Source organism: Amblyomma mixtum, chromosome 3 (assembly GCF_055824585.1).
Source record: "Amblyomma mixtum isolate Tamu chromosome 3, ASM5582458v1, whole genome shotgun sequence".
NCBI classification, from domain to species: Eukaryota; Metazoa; Arthropoda; class Arachnida; order Ixodida; family Ixodidae; genus Amblyomma; species Amblyomma mixtum.
In genome coordinates, this window is record NC_143014.1 from 273,042,302 (window position 1) to 273,063,367 (window position 21,066).

The following is a 21,066-nucleotide window of genomic DNA, read 5'->3' on the forward strand; positions in this document are numbered from 1 at the left end:
CCACTCAGGATACGAAGGACACCGGGACGAGGGCCACGTGTACGCCGAATATCCAAACAATTTCACCGCCCGAACCACCTTCGTGCGCCAGAAAAAACGTCTTCTTTCTTCCCTTCAGTTCTTCTTTTTACTATTCGCGGTGTTGTTGTTGAAGCGTGTGGTGGCAGACACCCACACTGCGGGATCGGCCAAAAATTGGGAGGCGCAGAAAGCCTAATCAGCAGAACACGATTTTCCACTCCTGCCATTTCGACTTCTCCCCGCGCCGAGGTTGGCTGTCACCGGCCGCACTCGATATACGCCGTGCATTCAGACCGGCAGAGATTGTATACAAAGTGCTACAAATAATGACATAAAAAAAGGAAAAGAAAGAGGAAGCAAGAAGAGAAAATAAAGTAAGGATAGAAGGGAAAAAAAGCAGGACCAAGCGAAGAAAAACACACCAATGTATGCAGTGACGATGAGGCCGACGCGCTTCCCGTTCAAGGACGAGCATATTTATTTTGGAATTAAGAAACAAATTAACTTGCTGCAATTGATTATTAGAAATTTTGCCTGCTGAAAAACAAATTTTCAGCCAGAAAGTAAAAGGCCACATGAAAACATTCCCCTGCCTAGGAAGCTTTTCTCAAGGCCTCAATACAGCATCAAGCATATGGAGGATGACTGCGAGATAGAGAGAGGAAACTTAATTTGGTCCCCCAGACTTTAGCCTAGGCTCAGGCGTCCAGCAAATTCAAGCCACTAGCCTGCGCTCTGCGACTGTGACACCACATAATGTTCATCACGGGCGTATATTATGTCGCAAGTTACGCTAATCACCACAAACATATTTTTCGAAAAATCAGCTACGTTCTGAATTTGATATCCAAGAATTGGAGGGGGGGGGGTTGTTGCTGAGGGGTCGGCGTACAAACCTTCTCATTAAACTTTTTTCTACACCTTTGCTCCTTCAAAAGAACACGTGGTATTCGCAGTTTAACTTTAGCGCAGGGAACCTTATTTCATTTATTTCTTATTTTTCTTCTAGTTCGCTCCCGGGTGTACCGGGCCAACCCGCACACAAGCGCTGCTAATGAGGCGCCAGAATAGGGCCGCTAATGCGTCTCTGCTCCGACAGCGGGGCATCTGTTGCCGCGGAGCTGGAGGGGGCGGGCCCGCGGCGTGCCCGCACGTCTGACGTCCGCTCGTCTCGGGAGACGCCGGTGTCAGGCGGCGGCCAAAACAGCTGCAGCGAAAGCAGTATAAGGGCCAGCAACAACGCTGACGGCCGGCTCAACGCGTGATGCTGCAAGCTTATCGCGCTCCGTTGCCGTGAAGAACGTTCCTCTTTTGGTAACAGGGAATTTTGCGTCAGAACCTGAAAAGGATGACCTTTTGACGAATAGCGTGACATTCCGCGGCTCATCCTGACGAAAAGGCGGAAGCAATTATAAACGGAGTACCCCTTGGCTCCCGAAGCGAACCGTAAAATGGTCTGGAAGATTTTAGTGAGATAAGCTACGGAATGCAGTCCACTGTTTGACGTCATCAGCTATTAACACGATGCTCCATGCTTTGCGCACTGCACATCTTGGAAGGGCTTCTTTTTACGGCTCCTTCATTAACCTTCAGAGAGACAGACATTTTAATGAGTTCAAATGGAGCAATGCATTGGGCGAGCCTCTTCTAACCTCGATCAAACTTTCTCGATAGTTTGCCCGCGTTTTTAAGCTCCCTGCCACGGCACCTAAATGGGGTGTACGTTCGTTGCGCCCGAAGCAAAAGCGAACGAGGCGTCCTGCAGTTGCACCTTGCAGACGTGACATCTGACTCGGCCAGCGGACTAGTTGGCAATGTTTACGGTCTTTCCAAGTAGATCCTCTGACTGATCGGAGAGCTCCATTGCAAATACGGCATAGAAATGGCGCGAATGTGCTCACTTTCGCGTAGGGTTCGGATGTTGAAGGGTTTCGGGACTTTCATATGCGATTTTCTGAGCATAATTTAACCATATTGCTAAATTTGATATTTTCGTTTAGTGTCGCTTAATAGGTCTTTTCTTTCGGAAACCCTAGCTCAGAATCTTCACCGTGTCGATGCATTGATGTAGCAAGAAAGTTGTAGCAAAGTCCATGATTTCCTGTTCGTTTCCACAACCCAGGCTGCAAATATTTCGCCGCGAAGTTGTTTAGGATCTTAAGAAATCAAATTTTATCGTGAAGTTCCTTCAAATCTCTGGGGACACATGGAAGACAGCCCGCCGAACTGATATAGCGATAATGACGCATGGAAAATAGGCAAGAGTTATGGTCTGTGTCACGAAAGTATTCGAATAATAACTAGCATTAGCGGCAGAGCCACAAACCTGTCCGTTTGAATAGTCCGCGATTGGGGCCTACGCCTCAGTTGAGCATCGTCATAACTGTGAAGGCCATAGGCACAAGCCAGCCACACTCGTGACCTCGCTGAGATTTGAGATTTCGGCCGCTATAGTTTCTTGATACCCGCCTGTAATCGCTTCCCCGTTTCCTCGGTTTATATAGAACATAGATCAGGCCATAACCTGTTGCAATGTCTTATTTCTAAACACAACTCTCAGATGATGATAGAATGATGCTTTAATGGCGCAAGGGCAGCTATGGTCAAAGAGAGCCATGGAGCAAGGTATTTTTTGCCTGTACAAGATGGGGTTATATAGACCCGACTGAAATAAATTCAGGGCGGCACTTTGTTGACCTAAAGTGCGGTGAGGCGAAAGCCCTAAGCGCGGTGTTGCTGCTTGCGTCACTGATGTGTGGTTACGATGTTAAGCTTCGCCTCTAAGAGTGGAACGCGACAGCGTCGTGCAACGCTGCCAGAGAGTCCATAGAACGCCATCACCCGTTCGGTTCTATGCCTTGCTCGTCGGTAAATTGCTTTTTGAGGAAAGGAAACGTATCTCTCTCTCTCTCTCTCTCTCTCTCTCTCTCTCTCTCTCTCTCTCTCTCTCTCTCATATCTCGGTGGACACCTAAACCTCGCCGTAAGGGGAATGGAGGGAGATGGGAGCGAACGAAGACACCGTATTCACTAGACGCGCCTTTGTTCATTCCAAACCATCGATCATTGCTTCATCCTGTGCCGTGATGCCATGTTCTTTTGGGACATACTACAACGAACTCTTAAGAAGGACATTGAAATTACACCGTACACTATTATATTTCTGCCTGTTGGCAAAAACTCTGTTGTGCCTTATGATCTGTTTGTGTTGATGGGACTATTCAGTCTTAGGAAAAGCCGTATGATGGACAGGTATGCCGAGCCACCAAGATCGTCCAAATCTGTGTTTCGTGAACAGTGTGCTTTGGTGAGGAGTGTATATGCTGCACGCGAAGAACCTCCAAGCTGGCTGCCGTGCCTAGATGCCTGTGTGTGCCTCCCTGAATTTTGATGTTTTGTTGGGGATGCAGTGTTGAGTTAAGGCTATGGCGGGCTCCTATTAAGCAGCCCGGTAACTTGAGACGCGAACCAGTTTGATTGAAGTTTTCCCCCTTTTTACGGAAGTTCTTCCATGCAATAAAGGAGAAAAAAAAGCTGGCATGGTGGAGTGGTTAGCATGCTCGTCTCGCACTCCGGAGACCGGGGTTCGATTCCCGAGCTCACCCAATTTCCCACTCGGTTTTATTTATTTATCTGGCCTGATTTATCTGGTGATTAAGCAATTAACTAAACTCAGTCCCACTTACTTGCAGCATCACTATACGATCCCTTTTATTGGTTGCATGGTTACTAGCCCGGCTGCATGGTTACTAAGTACAATTGGCCCCATTTGAAATGCGCGCACTCTGACGTCACGACCGTTTCGACCAATTGAAAAGCGTGACATTTCTGTCGACAACTCCTGCTTACAACGATGAGGCATTAAAGGCTTCCGCCTTAATACTGCGGCGCAACGACGACAACACAATAAAGAAAAGGACAACACATGCGCACTGTGTTGTCTATAGACCCCTTTTCCCCGAGTCTTCCGCTAGGAGAAGCCGAGCACCAGACCAGGGGAAAAGTCATGCCCATTGTATCACCGGAGGGTATACCTGGCGGAACTAGGGATCAAACCCCACACCTCCCACATACGAGGCGGATGCTGAAATGAATACAGGCCACCGCTGCGGTAACAGAACTCTTTACAACGCCCATATCTCGATAGGCCATAACAGCACTTTCCACGGAGCACTGTTCATGTAAGCCGCACCCTCAAAACGGTTTTCTTCGTCCATAAAATGGTTCTTCGACAGTCTCGATAAAGAAAGCCTGCAAGGCTACGCTGCGTTTTTTTCCTTTTTCCTTCTTCATTTTTTTTTTTTTTTTTTTTGCTGACGAGCAAAGGCGCCTTCCATGGAAAGGGTTGGTAGTCTCAGCGAGAAGCTTCTGCCGCGAGAACAGTGTCGGTGCGAGTACCGCGCCGTGTCGGAGGTTCATGCGCTGGCGTGCGCCTGTCGCGTCGTCCATCAGGGCTTCACACGGCCCGTACAACCACAGCTTGGTGCCCTGTGCAAAGCACTCAGGGGTGCGTCGACGTGAGGGAAACGCCCCCGCCAAAGTCTCGCGTGCAGCCGCGCGCACGCGAGGGTTATTTCTGGGCCGGCAAGGCAGCCCCCGCCAGGGCAGGCCTTGGCCTATTGGAGGGCATGCGTGTCAATCGGAGGGTTGCGAAAGCGCCAGACCACTGCGATATCCCCCACACGAACGGTGCATACGCGACGCCACGCTTGTGCTGGTGCAAACCTCTCGGAAAAGTTGCCCGCGAGGCCGTTGCGACGCGACCTTCGTAGCGCATGCAGATGCGCAGCCCGGCTGACTCGGGTTGTTCCGAAAATTTGCAGGAAGGGTGTGGCCGTGAGAGGCTACACACATTTGCTTCAAGGCCAAGAGAGATGAATGAATTCTCTCGAAAGAAAGCGCGAAAGTGTGTCGATGGATGGGCGTCTCGAGGACGTTATGTGGCCTCACGCGCTTCGAAGCGGGTTAAGAAATACGAGTGCGGCGTGCCACGTGCCCTGATTAATGGCGGAATTCCAGGGAGTATTTGCTGGATTCGTTCGGCGCGCTTGCACTCACGCGCGAAATAATGTCTCACTCTGTCACTTGTGCTCGCTCTCGTCTCTCGCTTTTCTAAACAGCCTCTTCTATTTTACGTTTCTCTTCGTCGGCATTAAATCACTAGCATCTATAATGTCAAGGCCGATCCGCCGCAACCTTCGCGGGGCAGAATCTGAGCCACGAGAAGCAGGCCACTGTGTCTTTGTAACCACTGTTTTATTAGGAAATGACAGGGGAAACGCTGCTATGGTACGCTTAATTGAACCACCAGCGCTCCATTCTTTTCTTTTTTTCCCGTAGTCGCCTTTATCGGTTTGGCGTTTTGATGGTGCGAAGCCCATGATCTCACAGCTGCATAAGATCGCAGAGCGTACACATAAAACACTGCCATTGGAATCGTTACAATGAAGAGTTTACGCTTGAAAGAGGATGCTCCGAGAGCCACTTGCAGCCGTGCACTCGGTGCAAAACGAATACAGGCCATGATTGTGAATATTTCAAGTACTACAACCGAGATCGTCCTGCACCTTGGACCTGCGCTGCGTGCCTGCACAAACGAGCGATGGCTCCTCACGCTTCCCCTCACAGGAATCCACGCCGGAAGTTATCCCAAACTTCATTGACAGAATTCGTGGCGATCCACGAGCAGCACGCTGTGCTTACTCGCTCGGTCGGATCGCAACTTGGGGCGGAGTCAGCGCGACCTCAACGCTTCCGCAGGACAGCGTAGACCGCCGAGCACCCGGATAAACGGCCGGTCAGGCGGTGTTTTCTCGGCCCCCTCGCCGACCCACAAAATTAGGGTGGGCGTGTAAAAGGAATGAAAAATAATAGCGCCCGGCCCGCAACGCTTAGAGCACAACGGGCTATTCCGCCCCACAGACGGAATTAAATTTTGCGCCTCGACTTGTATCCTCTCGCGAATGGGCGACAAGGCCGTTTACGTTTCCGGACACATGGATTCTCACCCTGTTAAACAACAGTCTACCAACGTGAAAAAAAGTAAGAGCAATGACCGTTTGTGCGGGGGCTTACTTTCGATGCTTATTCAGTCGCCCTGAATTCGAAGCATTTTCCCCCCAGCTACTCTCACATTGTTTCGTTTGAGATCATGTATTGCTGCCAAGCTAGCCAGCGTATTCCTCTGCGATAAGATGACGTGCCTTCAGCGAGGGCAATCTGTCACGTACTGTAAATCAATGGCTCACGGCGAGACAAGAGCAGCTCCTGCGAAGATGAACAAACGTCCTCTTCGCGCGTCAGTACGCATGCGTGTACAGGACATACACGACCGTTTATGTGAAGTTCAAGTGCCTTTCTTCACCATTTATGCAAACTGTGCGCGCGTGGCAAGTGCGTCAGTGCAAATGCTGCCGCGATATATCCAAGTCGCGGGCGGAAGCAACACTCTTGGGAGCTTCCGCAGTCGACTGATAGCTTTGAAACCGCACAAACGCGAAAAAATAATTAATCGATGACCTGTAAATCCACATATATTAGAGCTCCGCCCATTAAAACGCATATCTGAAAGGAAATGCTGGCACGGATGGCAAGCGCAGTTCATTTGTAGCATATGCTTCGTGGCCACTCAGAGACCTTACAAAGGCCTCTGTCAAAAGCTGGCTCATGAAAAAAAAAAAGAGGACGGGAACTTTTTTTTTTTTCCAGACATAATTTGTCTTTACGTTGCATTAATCTTTGGACACGATCAAGCACATCGTTATCCGACGATCCTTAAACGCTCGAAAGAAGGGCGAAAAGCGCGAATTTCCGGAAATTTATTAACAGGGCAACGTTAGCTACTGTTCTTAACAGAAAACCGCCTTTCTTCTGACTATTCAAGCAGGTTACGCAAAATTAGGCACGAAATCACAGTCACGGTAAGGACCGCCTAGGGTCCGTCATCGCACTCTTCTGAGACGGTCTGGCAGACTAATAATGGCCGGGATGTTCAGAGTCGACGACGTCACAGCCTTGATCGCCGCCAGCACATGCGAGACGGCTTTGCGCGCCCTGCATCCCTCTCCTCTCCTCCCCCCTCTTCGTGCCACGATCAACGCATCCCTCTTCCTTGTTCTCCCCCTCTGCGCCGAAGCCCACCCACCCACACGACAGCAGCGTCGCCGCTGCCGGCGGCCACTGCGGTGGTGGTAGGGCCACAAATGCGGACGGGTGGAGGAATCGCCCCGCCGGAGGAGGACCACACACGGCGGACAGAGGCGCTCGCCCAGCACGGGGGCCAGCGTCGCGTGTGGTGCCTCGGCGAGCAGAGTCGTCCTCCGGTCCAGCGCTGCAGCAGATGCGAGGGAGCCGCAGTAGCCCCATGGTCACACCTTTCGGCGGGAGCCCTTGTTCCAGCTCCTCCGCACCCACTCTCCTGTTTTCCTCGATATGTGGGCCAGCAGCGACTGGCTCCCCGATAGCACTCCTCGTGAGCCGCCAGGAGGGCGTCGGGGACCGATGCGGAATCTGGACACCTGCCTCGATCCGTCAAGACGAAGTAATCATAACCCTGAGGCTGAAGCTAATGGGCGCGATACACGCGCGCATGCCTCTGTCCATAGCAGGCGAATCGAATGGCCGTCCGGGGTTGCTGACGCGTGGTGCCTCGTATCGGCGCGAATCTGACGCAGAAGGATTGCCTCTGGCTGCTCGGACAGCTGCTGCACGTCTCATGAACGGGAACAGCCCATCACGGAATCTTGAGCAGCGAAAGAGACGGCTTATCGGCTGCAGCGCGCAGAGGGGCATTTGCTCGTGGTTTGTGTGTGTCAGCCGGCGCATGATTCTACGACTGACTGGCGCCCGCATACCGCGCACATCGAGGCGCCAAAGAGCCGAAATGGCCCGGACGCGCTTATCATGACACCTTCCATAAAAAATTCACTAATAATCTAATAGCCACATTGTGCAATGCGCAAAGTTATTTTCAAACAAGTCGTTTCAGATTTACCGCTAAAATGCTTAATGGGTCTTTTTACCGATACGAAAGTCTCCCGACGCGTGCATACTTCTTTAGGGCTTTGGGAAAATTCAAAGCCAGTGGAAACTGCTAAACACTGCAGGCTTTTTTATGAATAGGGAGCTTTCGCGATACTTGCCTTTTTAAGAGAAAATAATACTACCGCCAAAAGCAACAATTATCGGCTGTAGCCACAGCTTCCGAGACATTCAAGGGCCCAACAGTTTTTTCTGCACTCAGCGTGCACCTCCACATGCGTGGCTTTGAAACCCAAGGCGGAGCGTAAGCACTGCGCCCAGCACAAACTCCCCCTTGCTCGATGAGTGATGTTCCGTCCACAGTAAATGCGCAGCAACCTTGCTATAATCTCTGGCAGCTGCTTCTTCAGGCTTCCCCTTCCTCCGTAGTAAAAAGAAGAAAAAAACTGCATAAAAATCCCCATTTCCAAATTCTAAATATAACAATGCCGTCTTTACTTTTCTTTCGGAAATTTATCGCGTTACCTAACATGTAACACCTGAAATGTTGCTTAGCAGTTCGCCCATAGATCCCGGGGTTTGAATTTAACGGCTGCCACCTTAAGCACCCGAACTTCAACAACTAATTCAGCCAACCCGAACTTCAGTTGCTACTCGTTTTCCTTTCCTCGATATTATCTCAGCTGAAATAAAAGAGCATAAAGTGCGCTGGAAAGAAGGAAGACTTTCACATCACTAGTCCTGTCCACGCAAAGAAACATCGGATCATGTTCTTGAGTCATTCGGCATAATCGAAGTGAAAGGCGGATCATTTCAAGGAAGGGAAATGACAGTTACAATTGTGTGTACAGACAAAACATCCGCTGTGTTTATCCTGTGCCCGAGTCAACCACACAAGCGGCCGCGTCACCGCCAGCTGGGCGCTTTGCTCAACGCCGTCCCCGCGGCGTCAACAGCGGTTTCGGACGCTGGACTGCCTAAGCGTGGCAGTTGTCGATGAACGCACCACGAAAGCGCGCACGGCCCACAGCTTCGCGTCCCGCGAGCGCTTTCGTTTACGCCAAGGATTGCGTTGCATCGGCAGCCACAGCAAAGCACTGAGCTCGAATCTCGGGCTGAGTGCCTTCCTCGGCGTAACCAACGCCTCCTCGGGAGGCCATGCCAATAGAGGTCGGTGGCGATGCGCTCTCACTCACCTGCTCCTCGGAAGATACATGGAGCCGTTGATGAACACGGATCCAGAGAGGAGGATGTACCAGCACTTGCTGAGCTCGCCACGGCTGCGAATGAAAGAAATCAATCTTTTACCAATAAGCAAAAACCGAACCAGCGAACAATCGTGTGAGTGAGTGAGTGAGTGAGTGAGTGAGTGAGTGAGTGAGTGAGTGAGTGAGTGAGTGAGTGAGTGAGTGAGTGAGTGAGTGGGCAGGTGGGTGGGTGGGTGGGTGGGTGGGTGGGTGGGTGGGTGGGTGGGTGGGTGAGTGAGTGAGTGCTGATACGAACAAAATTTTGCTTCGGTTCAGTAAGCACCTGAACCGGGTTGTTTTCATCCGTTGCTGAGCCGTATGCCGTCAGATGTGGTACACACATATAAGCCATGCTATGCTAACTGACGTCATGTTATCTACAGCTGTGTACGGTTATGTCATACCCCTAAATGTCACTCGCGTTTTAAAGTTACCTCGATTAAACGTATCCGCCACCGTTGCTGTGCGTCCGTTTATGCGCGCACTTGCGTTTCAGGTTAGCAGTAGGTAGCTAAAAAGATAAAGCAGTTAACATCAGTATCATCTGGTATTGTCATCATTAATATACGAACTGCAACTGGAAGGCTTCCGCCTACACACATGCTGAAGGATGATAGCGATAAAATTGCTCAGAATATGCCACAGCTATGCGCCTCCGATGGTCAGCCTGGCGCAAGCAAACAGCGTTCAGCTGCTGGTCTCCTATCTCAGCGGAGAGTATATAGCGATGCTCATTTTTTTAAGCTCTCCAGCTAGCTTCTCCCACGAGACGCACGACAGCTTCCTGGACGTGTTGCATAAATAAAGAGCCCCAAATTAGGATACGGTCTTAAGGTGCCAGCTATGCGCAGATTGCGCGTGCTACAGAACAGGCTTAACGACGCACGCCAGCTTTGGCTGAAAACAACTGGGGAGCTTTGTTGCTATAATCCCTGCTTCGCCGCGCGGTTCTACCGGAGCACTGGAGCAACCAGTTAAGTTCCTTTCAGTCGCTTAGTTAGCTGTTGCCTCAAATGACGCTGAGCTGAATTTTTCGTTGGCCATTTCTCCTACGACGTGGCCTCTCCACTAAAAAAAGGGAAGAGGGAATATTCTGCAGAGGAAGAGGAGGAGGAGCATGGAGGTGACCCAGACCCTTAGTTAAGAGAGAGAGAGAGAGATCTTCGTTGAAAAAGTTCTGCATGGCGCTTGTAGCTGCGTGCTGGCACTGAGGCAACACTTTCGTGGCGTAAATAGGTAACGAACGCCGGAGATTCACAGACAGCAAATGAAGAGTGTTCCGAGAGAATAGCTGGTGCTCTAAGAGCAGGAAGCGTGGAGAGGAAAAGGAAGTTTGGTGTCGGTTCTAAACTCTTAATCATTCCAACAGTTCACCGCCTGTGTCTTGGCCACTCCCCCGTAGTGGGTATGTGCCATTCTACTTGAGGCCAACCAACCAACCAAGAGCAATGCAGCCGCTCCGAATTAGTAAGTAGGTGGAACAAACATGTTCGCATAGGCGCAAGAATGCACAGCACCAAATTAGAGAGAAACCTCATTACCATCTGAACAGTATAAGCAGCTTTGAACAAGCAGAAGCGTTCAGTAAAAAGTTACATGCCTGCTGTGTGCAGCCAAGGAGTTTGGATGCTGTACGCACGGCTTTACAAAGGTCGCTGCGAATGGTAGTGGTGTTGATGATGTTGAAAGGCAAGCTGGTTCAAGGGTTGGCCGATAATTTAATTTATTTATTTATTATACCCTGAAGGTACATTTGTGCGTTAAAGAGGGGAGGGGCAAAAACAAAGGCAGATCCCACAAACTTGAACTAAAGATATAAAATATTGAGACAAATAACGAAAATATTTCAAGCAGAAGTCAAAGGCAAACAATAATTTATACAAAAAAATAACCCTCCCGGAAGCGTCAGGTGGTAGCTCAAAAAGGAATAAAAATGCCATGCGTAAGAAAAACCGTTATTACATAAAACATACTGTCAGTCGCAGCAATAAGTTATAAATGAAAACTTTTAAGTGCAGTTTTTCCCTGCAATGATGCGGGTAGGTTATTCCAGTCTTCGGTAGTTTCGGCAAGAAACGAGTACGAATAACTGACGCTGTTGTAATGTGGAATGTCTACTTTTTGGCGGTGGTTAAGACGAGATGAAATGTATGGTGTCGTTCGAACCTTAAGAAGGCGTAAATATGAGCTGTGATCACACATTTTATGAAAAAGAGACAAGTGAGATATTTTTTCTGCGAGTGGATAATAGCGAGAGGTTAGGAACGCTTTCAGGTTAGTGACACTCGCAGTCCATTCGTAGTTGTTTAAGATAATTGCTACATGCACTGTTACCTCGCAGTGAAAAACAAAGTATTGTGCGTCCCAACACTGCGTCAAAATAAGGGCAGCGTCTTCAAAAAACTTCCGAAGTGGCTGGTCAAGTAGCGGTGTTACCAGACACAGCTACTACGGCAGTGAATAAACTGACATTGATGTGTCTTTTCGTGCCCGTTTGCGGGGGCCAAATTTATTTTACACCGCCTACACTACCGCTGTGATCACCGTTACGACGCTTATGCTCCTCCGCTGTTTCTTGTGCTCACTTCTATTGTCATTACCAGGAGGATTGAATAACCAGGATTGGATGAAATGCCCTGGCATGATTTACATTTGAAAGCCACAGATGTAATATTGTAACAGATGTAACATGACGACTAAGGGCGGAGTCGTCGGAAAACCATTCAATGCGGACACTACGCGCGGGAGTTGATACGCCGTGGCAGTCTAGGCTGCTTCGGCTAAGTGTCAAGCAGAATCACTGCAGGGAAATCCCCGCTGGCTAAAGTCATCAGGGGTAGGGTCGTCCCTGTGTAACCCGAGCCCACGGACCACTCGGCAGCGCTGCTTCGGTCCGTCTTCCCTCCCCCTCCGGGAGACCAGGGTCATCTCTGGGTAAGCTGAAGCTGCGGGCGTCCCAGTAGGCAGAGAAGGCGAGGACGAAAGGAAAGCAGAACTGGTGCTCAAACCCTTTGTGCGTCCGTTAGTAGTACTGCCGTGAGACCAGGGGTGTGTGGGATGAAGCCCACACTCACGCTTCCAGTACGTAGGGGGTAGGTCCTGGCTTGACCAACCAGTGCCGGCGTCAAATCCAAGACGTTTTAAAAAAAATTGGCCCAATCGCGCTCTCGTTTGAAGCGCGGCACGAAGAGACTACCCGAAGTCGGGGGCGCTGCGGCATCCTGGCAGGCGTGCGCAGCACGGAAGCGCACGACGGGGTGTACCGTCCCCGCCTATCCGAAGCTCGTGGGTTGGACCCGCACATGACCAACGAATATATAGCAAAAAATTCAGGGGGCACTTTGACTGTCTAAAGTGCGTAGAGGCGAAAGCGTTTTCCGCACCACTTTGCATATATGACACTGGTGACATCACCACTGGATGACGTCACAAATAATTGATGACAAAGTAATGACAAATTACTAATTAATGACTAATTACTGATTAATCACTCAGCCCTAATTGACTGCTAATTAATGGCGCTTAAGCTTCGCCTGTAGGAGTGGAACGCGACAGTGTGTTGTAGCGCTGCCAGGGAGTCCACGGAACGCCACCATCCGTTCGGCGCGATGCCTTGCCCTTTGAACGCAACGCTTTTTGGGGAAAGGAAACGGCGCTGTAATTCTCAGTCATCTCGGTGGACACCTTAACCGCACCGTACAGGAAGGGAGAAAGTGGCAGTGAAAGAAGAAAGAGGGGCCGTAATGAAGAAACAGAAAATTGTATTTGAGGAAAGGAAATTACGCAGTAACTGTCTCACATACCTCGGTGGACACCCGTAAAAACGCGGACACATCTCTCGACACGGCTGCCGACACGGCCGCAGACACGGACGCAGACACGGCTGCCGACACGGATTGCTAACGACAGCACGAAGCATTAAAGGCTTTCGCCTTAATATACTCCGGAGTCCCAGTACTTTGCACAAAGTCCTCTCCCAGCGTCCTCATATACCTATAGGTCACCCCAGTGGCTAACACTAACCCAGGCGCTGGTTTCATATCGCAAGAACAACACGAGTACAGTATCGAATCCCGCCGGCGCCCCAAACTTCCGAGGTTACACTTGAAAGCGCTATGCTGGGAGCGGGCGGGCTGAATTGTATGCTCGATCCCCAGATACGCTAGGATCCATGTTGCAGTAAAACCCAACACAACTTGGAATGGATTCAACGTATTGATTGTTCCTATGCTGCGCACTGAGATTGGGTGTATGTTTCTGCATCCCGCCACCACCAAAATGCTATCGGCGAGACAGGGGTTTAATACATGTCTTGAAGCAAAGCATCTATAGCTGCTTGGAGTACAGCAGCGTCAACATCTGCGCTCCTGGGGTGGTTCTTTATTTTAAGGCTAATTAGCAGTTAGGTATTGTTTACATATTTCGTATAGACGCTATAAGGCACGCGACAGCAGAGACAGAGAGGAAATCTGCAGCCGAAAGTCAGAAAATATTATACAGCTGGCACAAAGGGAAAAAAAAATTAATATTGCACGTTCGGAGGGATCTGACAATCATTCTTGGCGCGAAAATTTCTAGAAGCAAGAACCAAACGAGACCAAACAAAATGCAGCTCAAGCGGGCCTGTATATACTGGCCAAATGATGAAGAGTGGCAGTTTGGGCTAGTTGGTTCGTTAGGAAGAGGCAAAGCAGCGCGAAGAACAAAGGCGACTGGAGGAAGACAGTAGCACGCGCTGACAACCAACTGATCAAAAACGGTCTTATTTGGGCGCACAGTAAATACCAGTTGGTATTCAGCCTGTGTGTTCATCTTACTCCAGTAGTCCGTGTTCGTTGAGCTGCTTTACCTCTTCTTGATACTGGCCACCTTTGAAACAATAATCGAAGATGGAAGATAGGCGCAATAAAGCTGCTCCCATGAGAAGCAGAGGTGCGCCAGCTGCAAAGACAGCCATGCGCTGCCATGTTATGACCGAGGACAGGGCCAAGAAGGGTCGTATAGACCATAAAAGAAAAAGAATATCGAGAGGAAGACGTCAAGTGCTGTGCAACAATGTTACAACACCGTGAGTATTTTTAGCGAAAAACGTGCCCTTGCTTCTGCATGAAAGGGAGCTACTGCCAACTGTCGCCTCCCACGAAGGCATGCGCTCGGGAAACCTTTCACCCGCTTCCAGCCTCCTAGAAAAGAGCGAAACAGAATCGCGAAAACAGAATCTTGGCGTTGGCGTCCCTAACTGAGAACAGTTTTAAATGTCAGCTAAATCTGTTCTGCTGTCTCCGTGTAGCACCTGGTTGCGTTTTGCAGCCCTTCTGACAGAATTTTTTTTCCCTTTCCGATCGTTTTGTTCGTTTGCACCACCCCGCTGGAAACACGATGTAAGCAGACGCAAGAGAAGAAATCGCGGACGCAACACTGAAGGACTGAATTTGGGAATCAACTGTGCCGGTCTGCTAAGGGCGCATTTACGGGTCTCTTGGAGTGAGCGGTATACGAGTGGCGGCTCGGTTCTATTTAAAAAACGCACTGCTAGAATTTTCTGCGAATAAAAAAAAAATTAAAAAGCCGATTAGCGCTCACTGCCTGTTTTGTTTAATGTGAGCGCCAGCTGATTGTGTAAAATGCTGAACCGGTTTTACTGAACCTCCTTTCAGAGATCGCACCTCGGCAGGGCGCATTTATGGGGGGGAGGGGGGGGGGGGGGGGTCACCAATTCATTCCACCCACCCTTCCAAGCGAGCACTTGACATAAGGAAACCATGCGGAACCCCATTTTTGACGAAAATAGTCCAAGAAACATATGCTTGGACTTGGAAGAAATATAGCGCTAGTTATACTACGACATCAGTCTCCTGTTTTAAGCTCACGCACAGGTCGAGAAGGAAAGCGTAATCTTTCATTTGCTTTCCTCAAGCTTTTAAACTTAAAAACATCAGGTAGACACGTGTCGCACCAGTTTGAATGATAATCTTTAGTTTAGGTATTTTAATCCGCACGGGCATTACTTTGGAAGTGGGACAGTCCGCGAGCGGCTAACATCGCGATCACACTTTCCCTGAACGCTTTCCATTAGCGCCTTGAAAACAAGCTTGGATTTTTGGAAACTTGGCGCCATCTGTCGAGTGCGAAACAACATTCCGACTCTCCCGCGCAATTTCAAACACGCAGCTCGAAACAGCGCTCGCTAGCAGTCTGCGCCAAAAAAGGTCACTCCGTCTTAATCGTCGTGCTACTTGTGAACTTGAACATGAGCCGATATTTAGTTCGTATAGTGTTAGCTCTAATTTCAGTCAGGTCGGACACCCGAACTATACGCCGTGAGGTAAGGGATGAAGAGAGAGAAGCCACAGTGGATACTTTCGGCTTAATTTCGACCACCCTGTATTCGTTGGCGTGCGCCGACATCGCACAGCACACGGAAGTCTTTTCCATTTGACTCTGACGGTGCCCGCCTCAGCTCGAATTCGATCGACATCCTGCTGAGCAGCCGAACCACTCAGTACCGTGACGATTTCAAAGCAGCCTTCATTTCGGGAAAAGATGTACAGACTAGACCAGCGTAGTAAAGCCTGCTTTGTTCCAGGAGTTCGTGAGCTTATTTTACTCTAGCTCAACTGACGAACGACCTCCAGCACGCTTTGTTCGCATGACAGCTTAGTACGGATAGTAGGTACGTGAGAGCAAACAAGGAAGGCCTCTGCCTGCAACAAAAGTTTCGCATGATAGTCCGCTCAGGACTGTCGGCATCGTCGGCTGATCGTTGTGACAAAGACTACAGCTAAGTAAATCAGAGATGCACAGGCCCGAAGAGTTCGCCAAACACAAAACAGGGTGCAGGCGATTTTCACGCTTTGCCACTGCACCCGAATCTCAAGCAGTTTTTGCAACGAAGAGGGCGAGGTTGCAGTAGACCCAGTCGGCATATAATCGGCTATACTTCAGACAACCAGAAGGAGCCAGAAAATACGTAAATACCGTAGTCTCAATTAAAGACCGCGGTTCTGTGTTGTCCGCTACCCTCACCTTGAGAACAAACAACGTGGAAACAAACATTTCCAAAAACAAACTGCATTTGACGTCTGTACAGATTTCCTTGCATGCACGCTCCTCGGGCTACTGCTGCCATTATTATCACCTTAAAGCATGCACGGATGCGCATCTGTGTGTAGTTTAAAGCAGAATTTACTGAGTGGATGCCAATGGCCGACCACGAAGTGACACCGAAAAGGCGGCTTAAAGGAGCACCACTTCGGCTCGTCTGCTCTTGGATTCTGAAAACATTTAAAGCTCCATGAATCTCAAGTGAAAAAGATGGAGCTTAAGACGACTACACTTAGTGTGGCGAGGAGCTGGGCCCGAGCAGAAGCGACAACTATGCGGAAACTTTTAAGATATCCAGAACTAGACGCCGGACACTATGTTAGTCTTTACAGCACAATAAAGTAGTTTAATGTCACACAGCGCCAAAATCGCGAAAAAAAAAGGGGGGGGGGGGGCACTTAAGTTATGTCTTAAGGGCACGACTCGATAGCGTAAATGGGTTAAGGCCCATATATGCGCAATTTGTCATTTTCTACTTTACATTCATAGGTCGCTGGGAGTCCCCATACCCCTCCTGGCGCAGAGGTGCAGCGGCTAAGCAATGCGCCGCTGTCTTGGCAGGTGGCCGTATCAAGCACAGCCACCGGTGGGGGCTTGCGAGACCCTTGTTGCTCTTCCCGAGCTCTCGTAAAGGCTTGTGCGCAGCGCCACGGTGGGCAGGCAGGAAATGCATTGAATTTATTTGAATTAACTTCCTTGCCGCGTGCCGCAGGGGGCAGGTAGTTCACAACTCGGTAGGTAGGTTGCCACGTGCCATTGCAGCCAGGTTGCAATGATGTCACAAAGTTACGTTCTGGGCCACCTAGGTTGCTTCTCCACGCCGGATATAGTGACCGCACTCATGTATATACAGATGGCTCGGTCACATCTGCAAGTTCAGCTTGCGCCGTGGTCATTCCTGTGAGACAGGCCAGTATTAACCAGCTAACTTCGCATCGGACAACATCCACCGGGTCAGAATTGGCCGCTCTTCATGCCGCTGTGCAGTACATCGATGCACAAATGCCCCAGAAATGGGCTGCGTTCCCCGATTCAAAAGCTGCCCTACAATGTCTTAATTATTCTTTACGCCATTGCGATCACGAGCAACTGGCCTCCATCGAAATGCGACCGCCGCGGCCGGGATCGAACCCGCGTCTTTCGCGTCAGCAGCCGAGCGCCATAACCGCTGAGCCACCGCGGCGGCGTTCATGCGCAAAGTATTCGCAAAGTTGTCGTTGTTGACCTCAGTAAGCATTCCCCATACCAACGCGGGGTGATTGGCCAAGGTATGGTGGTGAATGCCAAGGAAAATCATATAGTATTTGCGCGGTAAAGATAGGCAGGAGGCGGAGAAGTAGAATAGTGGAATGATTTAAACTAGAAAAAAAAATTAATTGTTGAAAATTCAAATAAATAAAACAATTTTGAAGTACCAGGAATATAAAAATTTCTATTTTTAGACACACGGAAGATTTTTAATACAGTTAACAAAGTAACCTACCAGTTGCAATATGTAATCGAGAAGGCATGGCGCTCGCACCGAACGAAAGAAGAAGCGAAGTGAAGCCGTTTCATTTGCCGATTTTGAGAAGATTACAGAAGACGACGACGAACAATGACCTGCACACGAATAGCGGTTATTCATGCCCGGGCACGGAGCTTAACTTACGCTGGAAACGCCCTGAGCCCTTATTCAATTACTGACGCAGTTGCAAAATTAATTTCACATTTTCAATTCATGACCTCTTGCTTTTTCAGCATTACATAGACATCTCACAGCCGAAGTTAACTCCTCGCCGCGGTTCTGTGCAGTTACCTCTACGCTTTCCCGAATTTAAAATGATAGGAGCAGTTAGCTGCTTCGCTCATAGCTCTGCGCAGTTTAAAGAGGGGCGCTGCCTCGCTATCATGCACTAGGCTGACGCAGCCGTCGGTAGCAGTACAGCGCTGCTATAGCTAGGCCTCTGCAGAAGGCGGGACAGCGGCCACGGCCTGGATGCATGAGGCTGAGTGAATGATCATACAAGGCTTGGAGTGGTAAAAAAAAAAAGGCTCCATTTATTGCCAGGATGCTGAAGACTCGGAGGATTGTGCTGCTCTGCTTGGTAGCCCCTCTAAAAAAAATTAAAAAAAAAACTGGGCGGCGTTGGGGCGGAGCTTGATCCTGGACGTTGCTCCTTCAAATCTTATCCAGTTCATCGTAGTCTTCCCCTGGACGATGCAGAGTTGAACCGTTCGCGGTACGGAGCACAAATCCTAGCAGTGGAGTCTCGAGTCTTGGAGCATGGGCCGATGCCAGTGCTGAACCGCCCGGACCGGGGTACGAAGCGTTGTAGTTGTCAAACGAGAAGTTGGCCAGGGCAAGCCGCGCCATCGCCGGGTGTTGGAGGCCGAAGTCGACCTGTCGGTCTGTCCGCGGTCGCATCGCAACTCCCAGAGCCACGGAGATTACTACCAGAACCAGGAGACCAGCCGCGACCATCATGGTTATCTTGGATTTTCTCAAGTTGTGGACCGGCGAGGAGTGTTGGCTCCGTAGTAATAGCTCTGTACCCGACGAGGTGCTATGGAGCATCCCGGAGCGAGTCGTGGCTTACCGGGATGCGCCTACACGGATGGCGGCCCGGTGGTGCTGGGCCTGCCTTCCGAGTGGCCGGCTGGCAGCTCAGACCAGGCTCGTGGTGGAGGGCGGAGGGAGCCGGTCGGCCGGCCGGTGGGCGATGGTGGTTGCCTGTGGCTCCTGGTGGTCTGGAGCACCGCAGGAGGGCTCGCACCGGTGCCGGGGAGAGCCGGGGGCTGCCTGGACTCGGGTCCGCTGGGTGGTCAAGGGTCCGCTGGGTGCCTGCGGACAGCGGAGGCTCGCTCTTGCTGGCAGCAGGATCGAACGTCCGAGCCGGTCTGAGCTGAGCCGCCGTCTGGGCCACGCAGGCAGGGGTAGAACGAGGACACGCGCAGCGCGTTCTGCCTCGTGCAACGTGCGAACAGCGCCCCCACTGAAGCGACTTCTCCGCACGAAAAATAGTCCGCGTACAAATGACAGAAATTTCACCAAGGGGCTGTACAGAGGAATAATGGCAGCGCTAAATCATGACGGCAACTAATGCGACTTGCTCTGGGCACCTGAACCTAACTTTTAATTGTGCCAAAAGTTATTTTCACAGTGTACTAATCGATTCGTCGTCTTCGCACGCCAGATGCGCGCTCCAAACCATGGCCATTCCCCTAGCAAAGAGAACAACGAAGAACAAAAACTAAAACTAAACGGCTAAGTTTGTTTGAAAAGTTATTTCAAGTGCTTCACGACGGAGCCGCGGTCTTCGCGTAACTAAACCCATATTGTGGGTACGTTCCATTTGAAACGAAAGCAACAACACCACTGTCGACACTATTTTTTATTCATTCACGTACACACAACTTCACGCATTTCATCGCAAGAAGCACTTGAAAGGGGAAAAAAACGAAGGAGCTCATTTTCATGCCTTTTTTCCCATGCTTTTATTATTGCTTTTTTTTAGTAGGCTCATATAGGTAGCCTACTTTAGGTACAGACACTCCAAAACGCATACTGTACCAAATTTACTCTTAAGGCAACTAATCTGGAGTTTGCTCACGATTTTCAATTCTTTTGCATGAATCTGCGACGTCATACGTCACATGCAAATGCCCAGCAACGGGCCCAAAGTTGCGCTGGTACACGTAGAAGCATGGGTCAATATCTCCTCGTAACTCAGCATGCCGCAAAATTTAAAACGAAACCTTCTGTGCATTTTAGAAACGAGGGAACAAAATTTAGCATCGAGGTTCCGGCACATCCGGCACTTGCGCACCTGACTGCAGCAGGAAGCGCACTGAAGTGAACGGTGAGCTAATACAAACCATATCATTAAGCTGGCAGTTTGTGATACCTATGCAAGTGATTTTCCTGTCAATAAAACAAACCCTATCTAATCAGCCGTCGAAGAAGTGAGCTCACACCTTCTGTAGAACGAAAGCTTGGAGCACGTCACGCTACAACTGCTTGCCTATTTTTTTTTTCTGATTTTCACTGTGTTACAATTTGCGCTTAAATCGACCATGGAGACTTTATTTCACCGTCCGGTAAGCACTCAAGCCCAGAGCAAGTCATCGTTCTACCCGGAAACGCCATGCCCTTTTTATATACCACTCCAATGTTCCTCCGGTGCACCCAACCGCCCGATTCTATAGGCCCAGTTCCCACTGTGGATACGTGCCCTTACGCGTTGGCTCAGCAAAAATTACAGACCTCAGAGCAACGACGAAGGATCTTGAATGCAGCGTCCCTTGCAGGACACGGCTCGTGATTATCGTGCTTAGTGGCCTGCTCAGTTCCGTGATATCAGCCACCTGGTACGATACCTCGTTTAACCTCGTCATGCCTTGCTAGCTTCAACGTGAACAAACGTCACGAATGCACTTGCCGAGCTTGCATATGCAGTAGTGGTGTGCGCAGACATTATTCATACCTGATAGCAGCTTTGTAAGCCTGCGCTACTTGTCACGCCCTGCGCAACCGTCTCACTCGCGGCACAGAGAAGTTAGCAGCGACGGCGCCACGTCGAGAACACCACGGGAATGCGTTCAATCCACTCGGACACCACACACTGCTAGGCACCTTGCATGTGTTCGTACTTTGCCATCCTACACGGCTGCGCAAACTGAAAAGGCGGTTTCGTGTATGGCGTCGTCGGCGCTATCATGCTGCGGTTACCGCT

At 50.0% G+C, this 21,066-nt stretch overlaps 2 protein-coding genes across 5 annotated transcripts in view; one reads left to right on the top strand and one right to left on the bottom strand.

Moving 5' to 3' along the window:
* Positions 1–4,541, top strand: part of LOC149354869 (uncharacterized) — a 17,235-nt gene extending 12,694 nt beyond the window's left edge. Inside the window, exon 2 of the mRNA XM_089585148.1 lies at positions 4,347–4,541. Coding sequence (XP_089441274.1) covers positions 4,347–4,541 — 195 coding nt within the window. The remainder of the gene's footprint in view (positions 1–4,346) is intronic.
* LOC149354866 (rap guanine nucleotide exchange factor 6-like) overlaps positions 1–21,066 on the bottom strand; it is a 602,352-nt gene that overhangs the window by 464,701 nt on the left and 116,585 nt on the right. For all 4 annotated transcript variants that reach the window (XM_089583523.1, XM_089583528.1, XM_089583522.1 and 1 more), the window contains exon 4: positions 9,197–9,280. In XM_089583523.1, the coding sequence (XP_089439649.1) occupies positions 9,197–9,280 (84 nt within the window). The remainder of the gene's footprint in view (positions 1–9,196; positions 9,281–21,066) is intronic.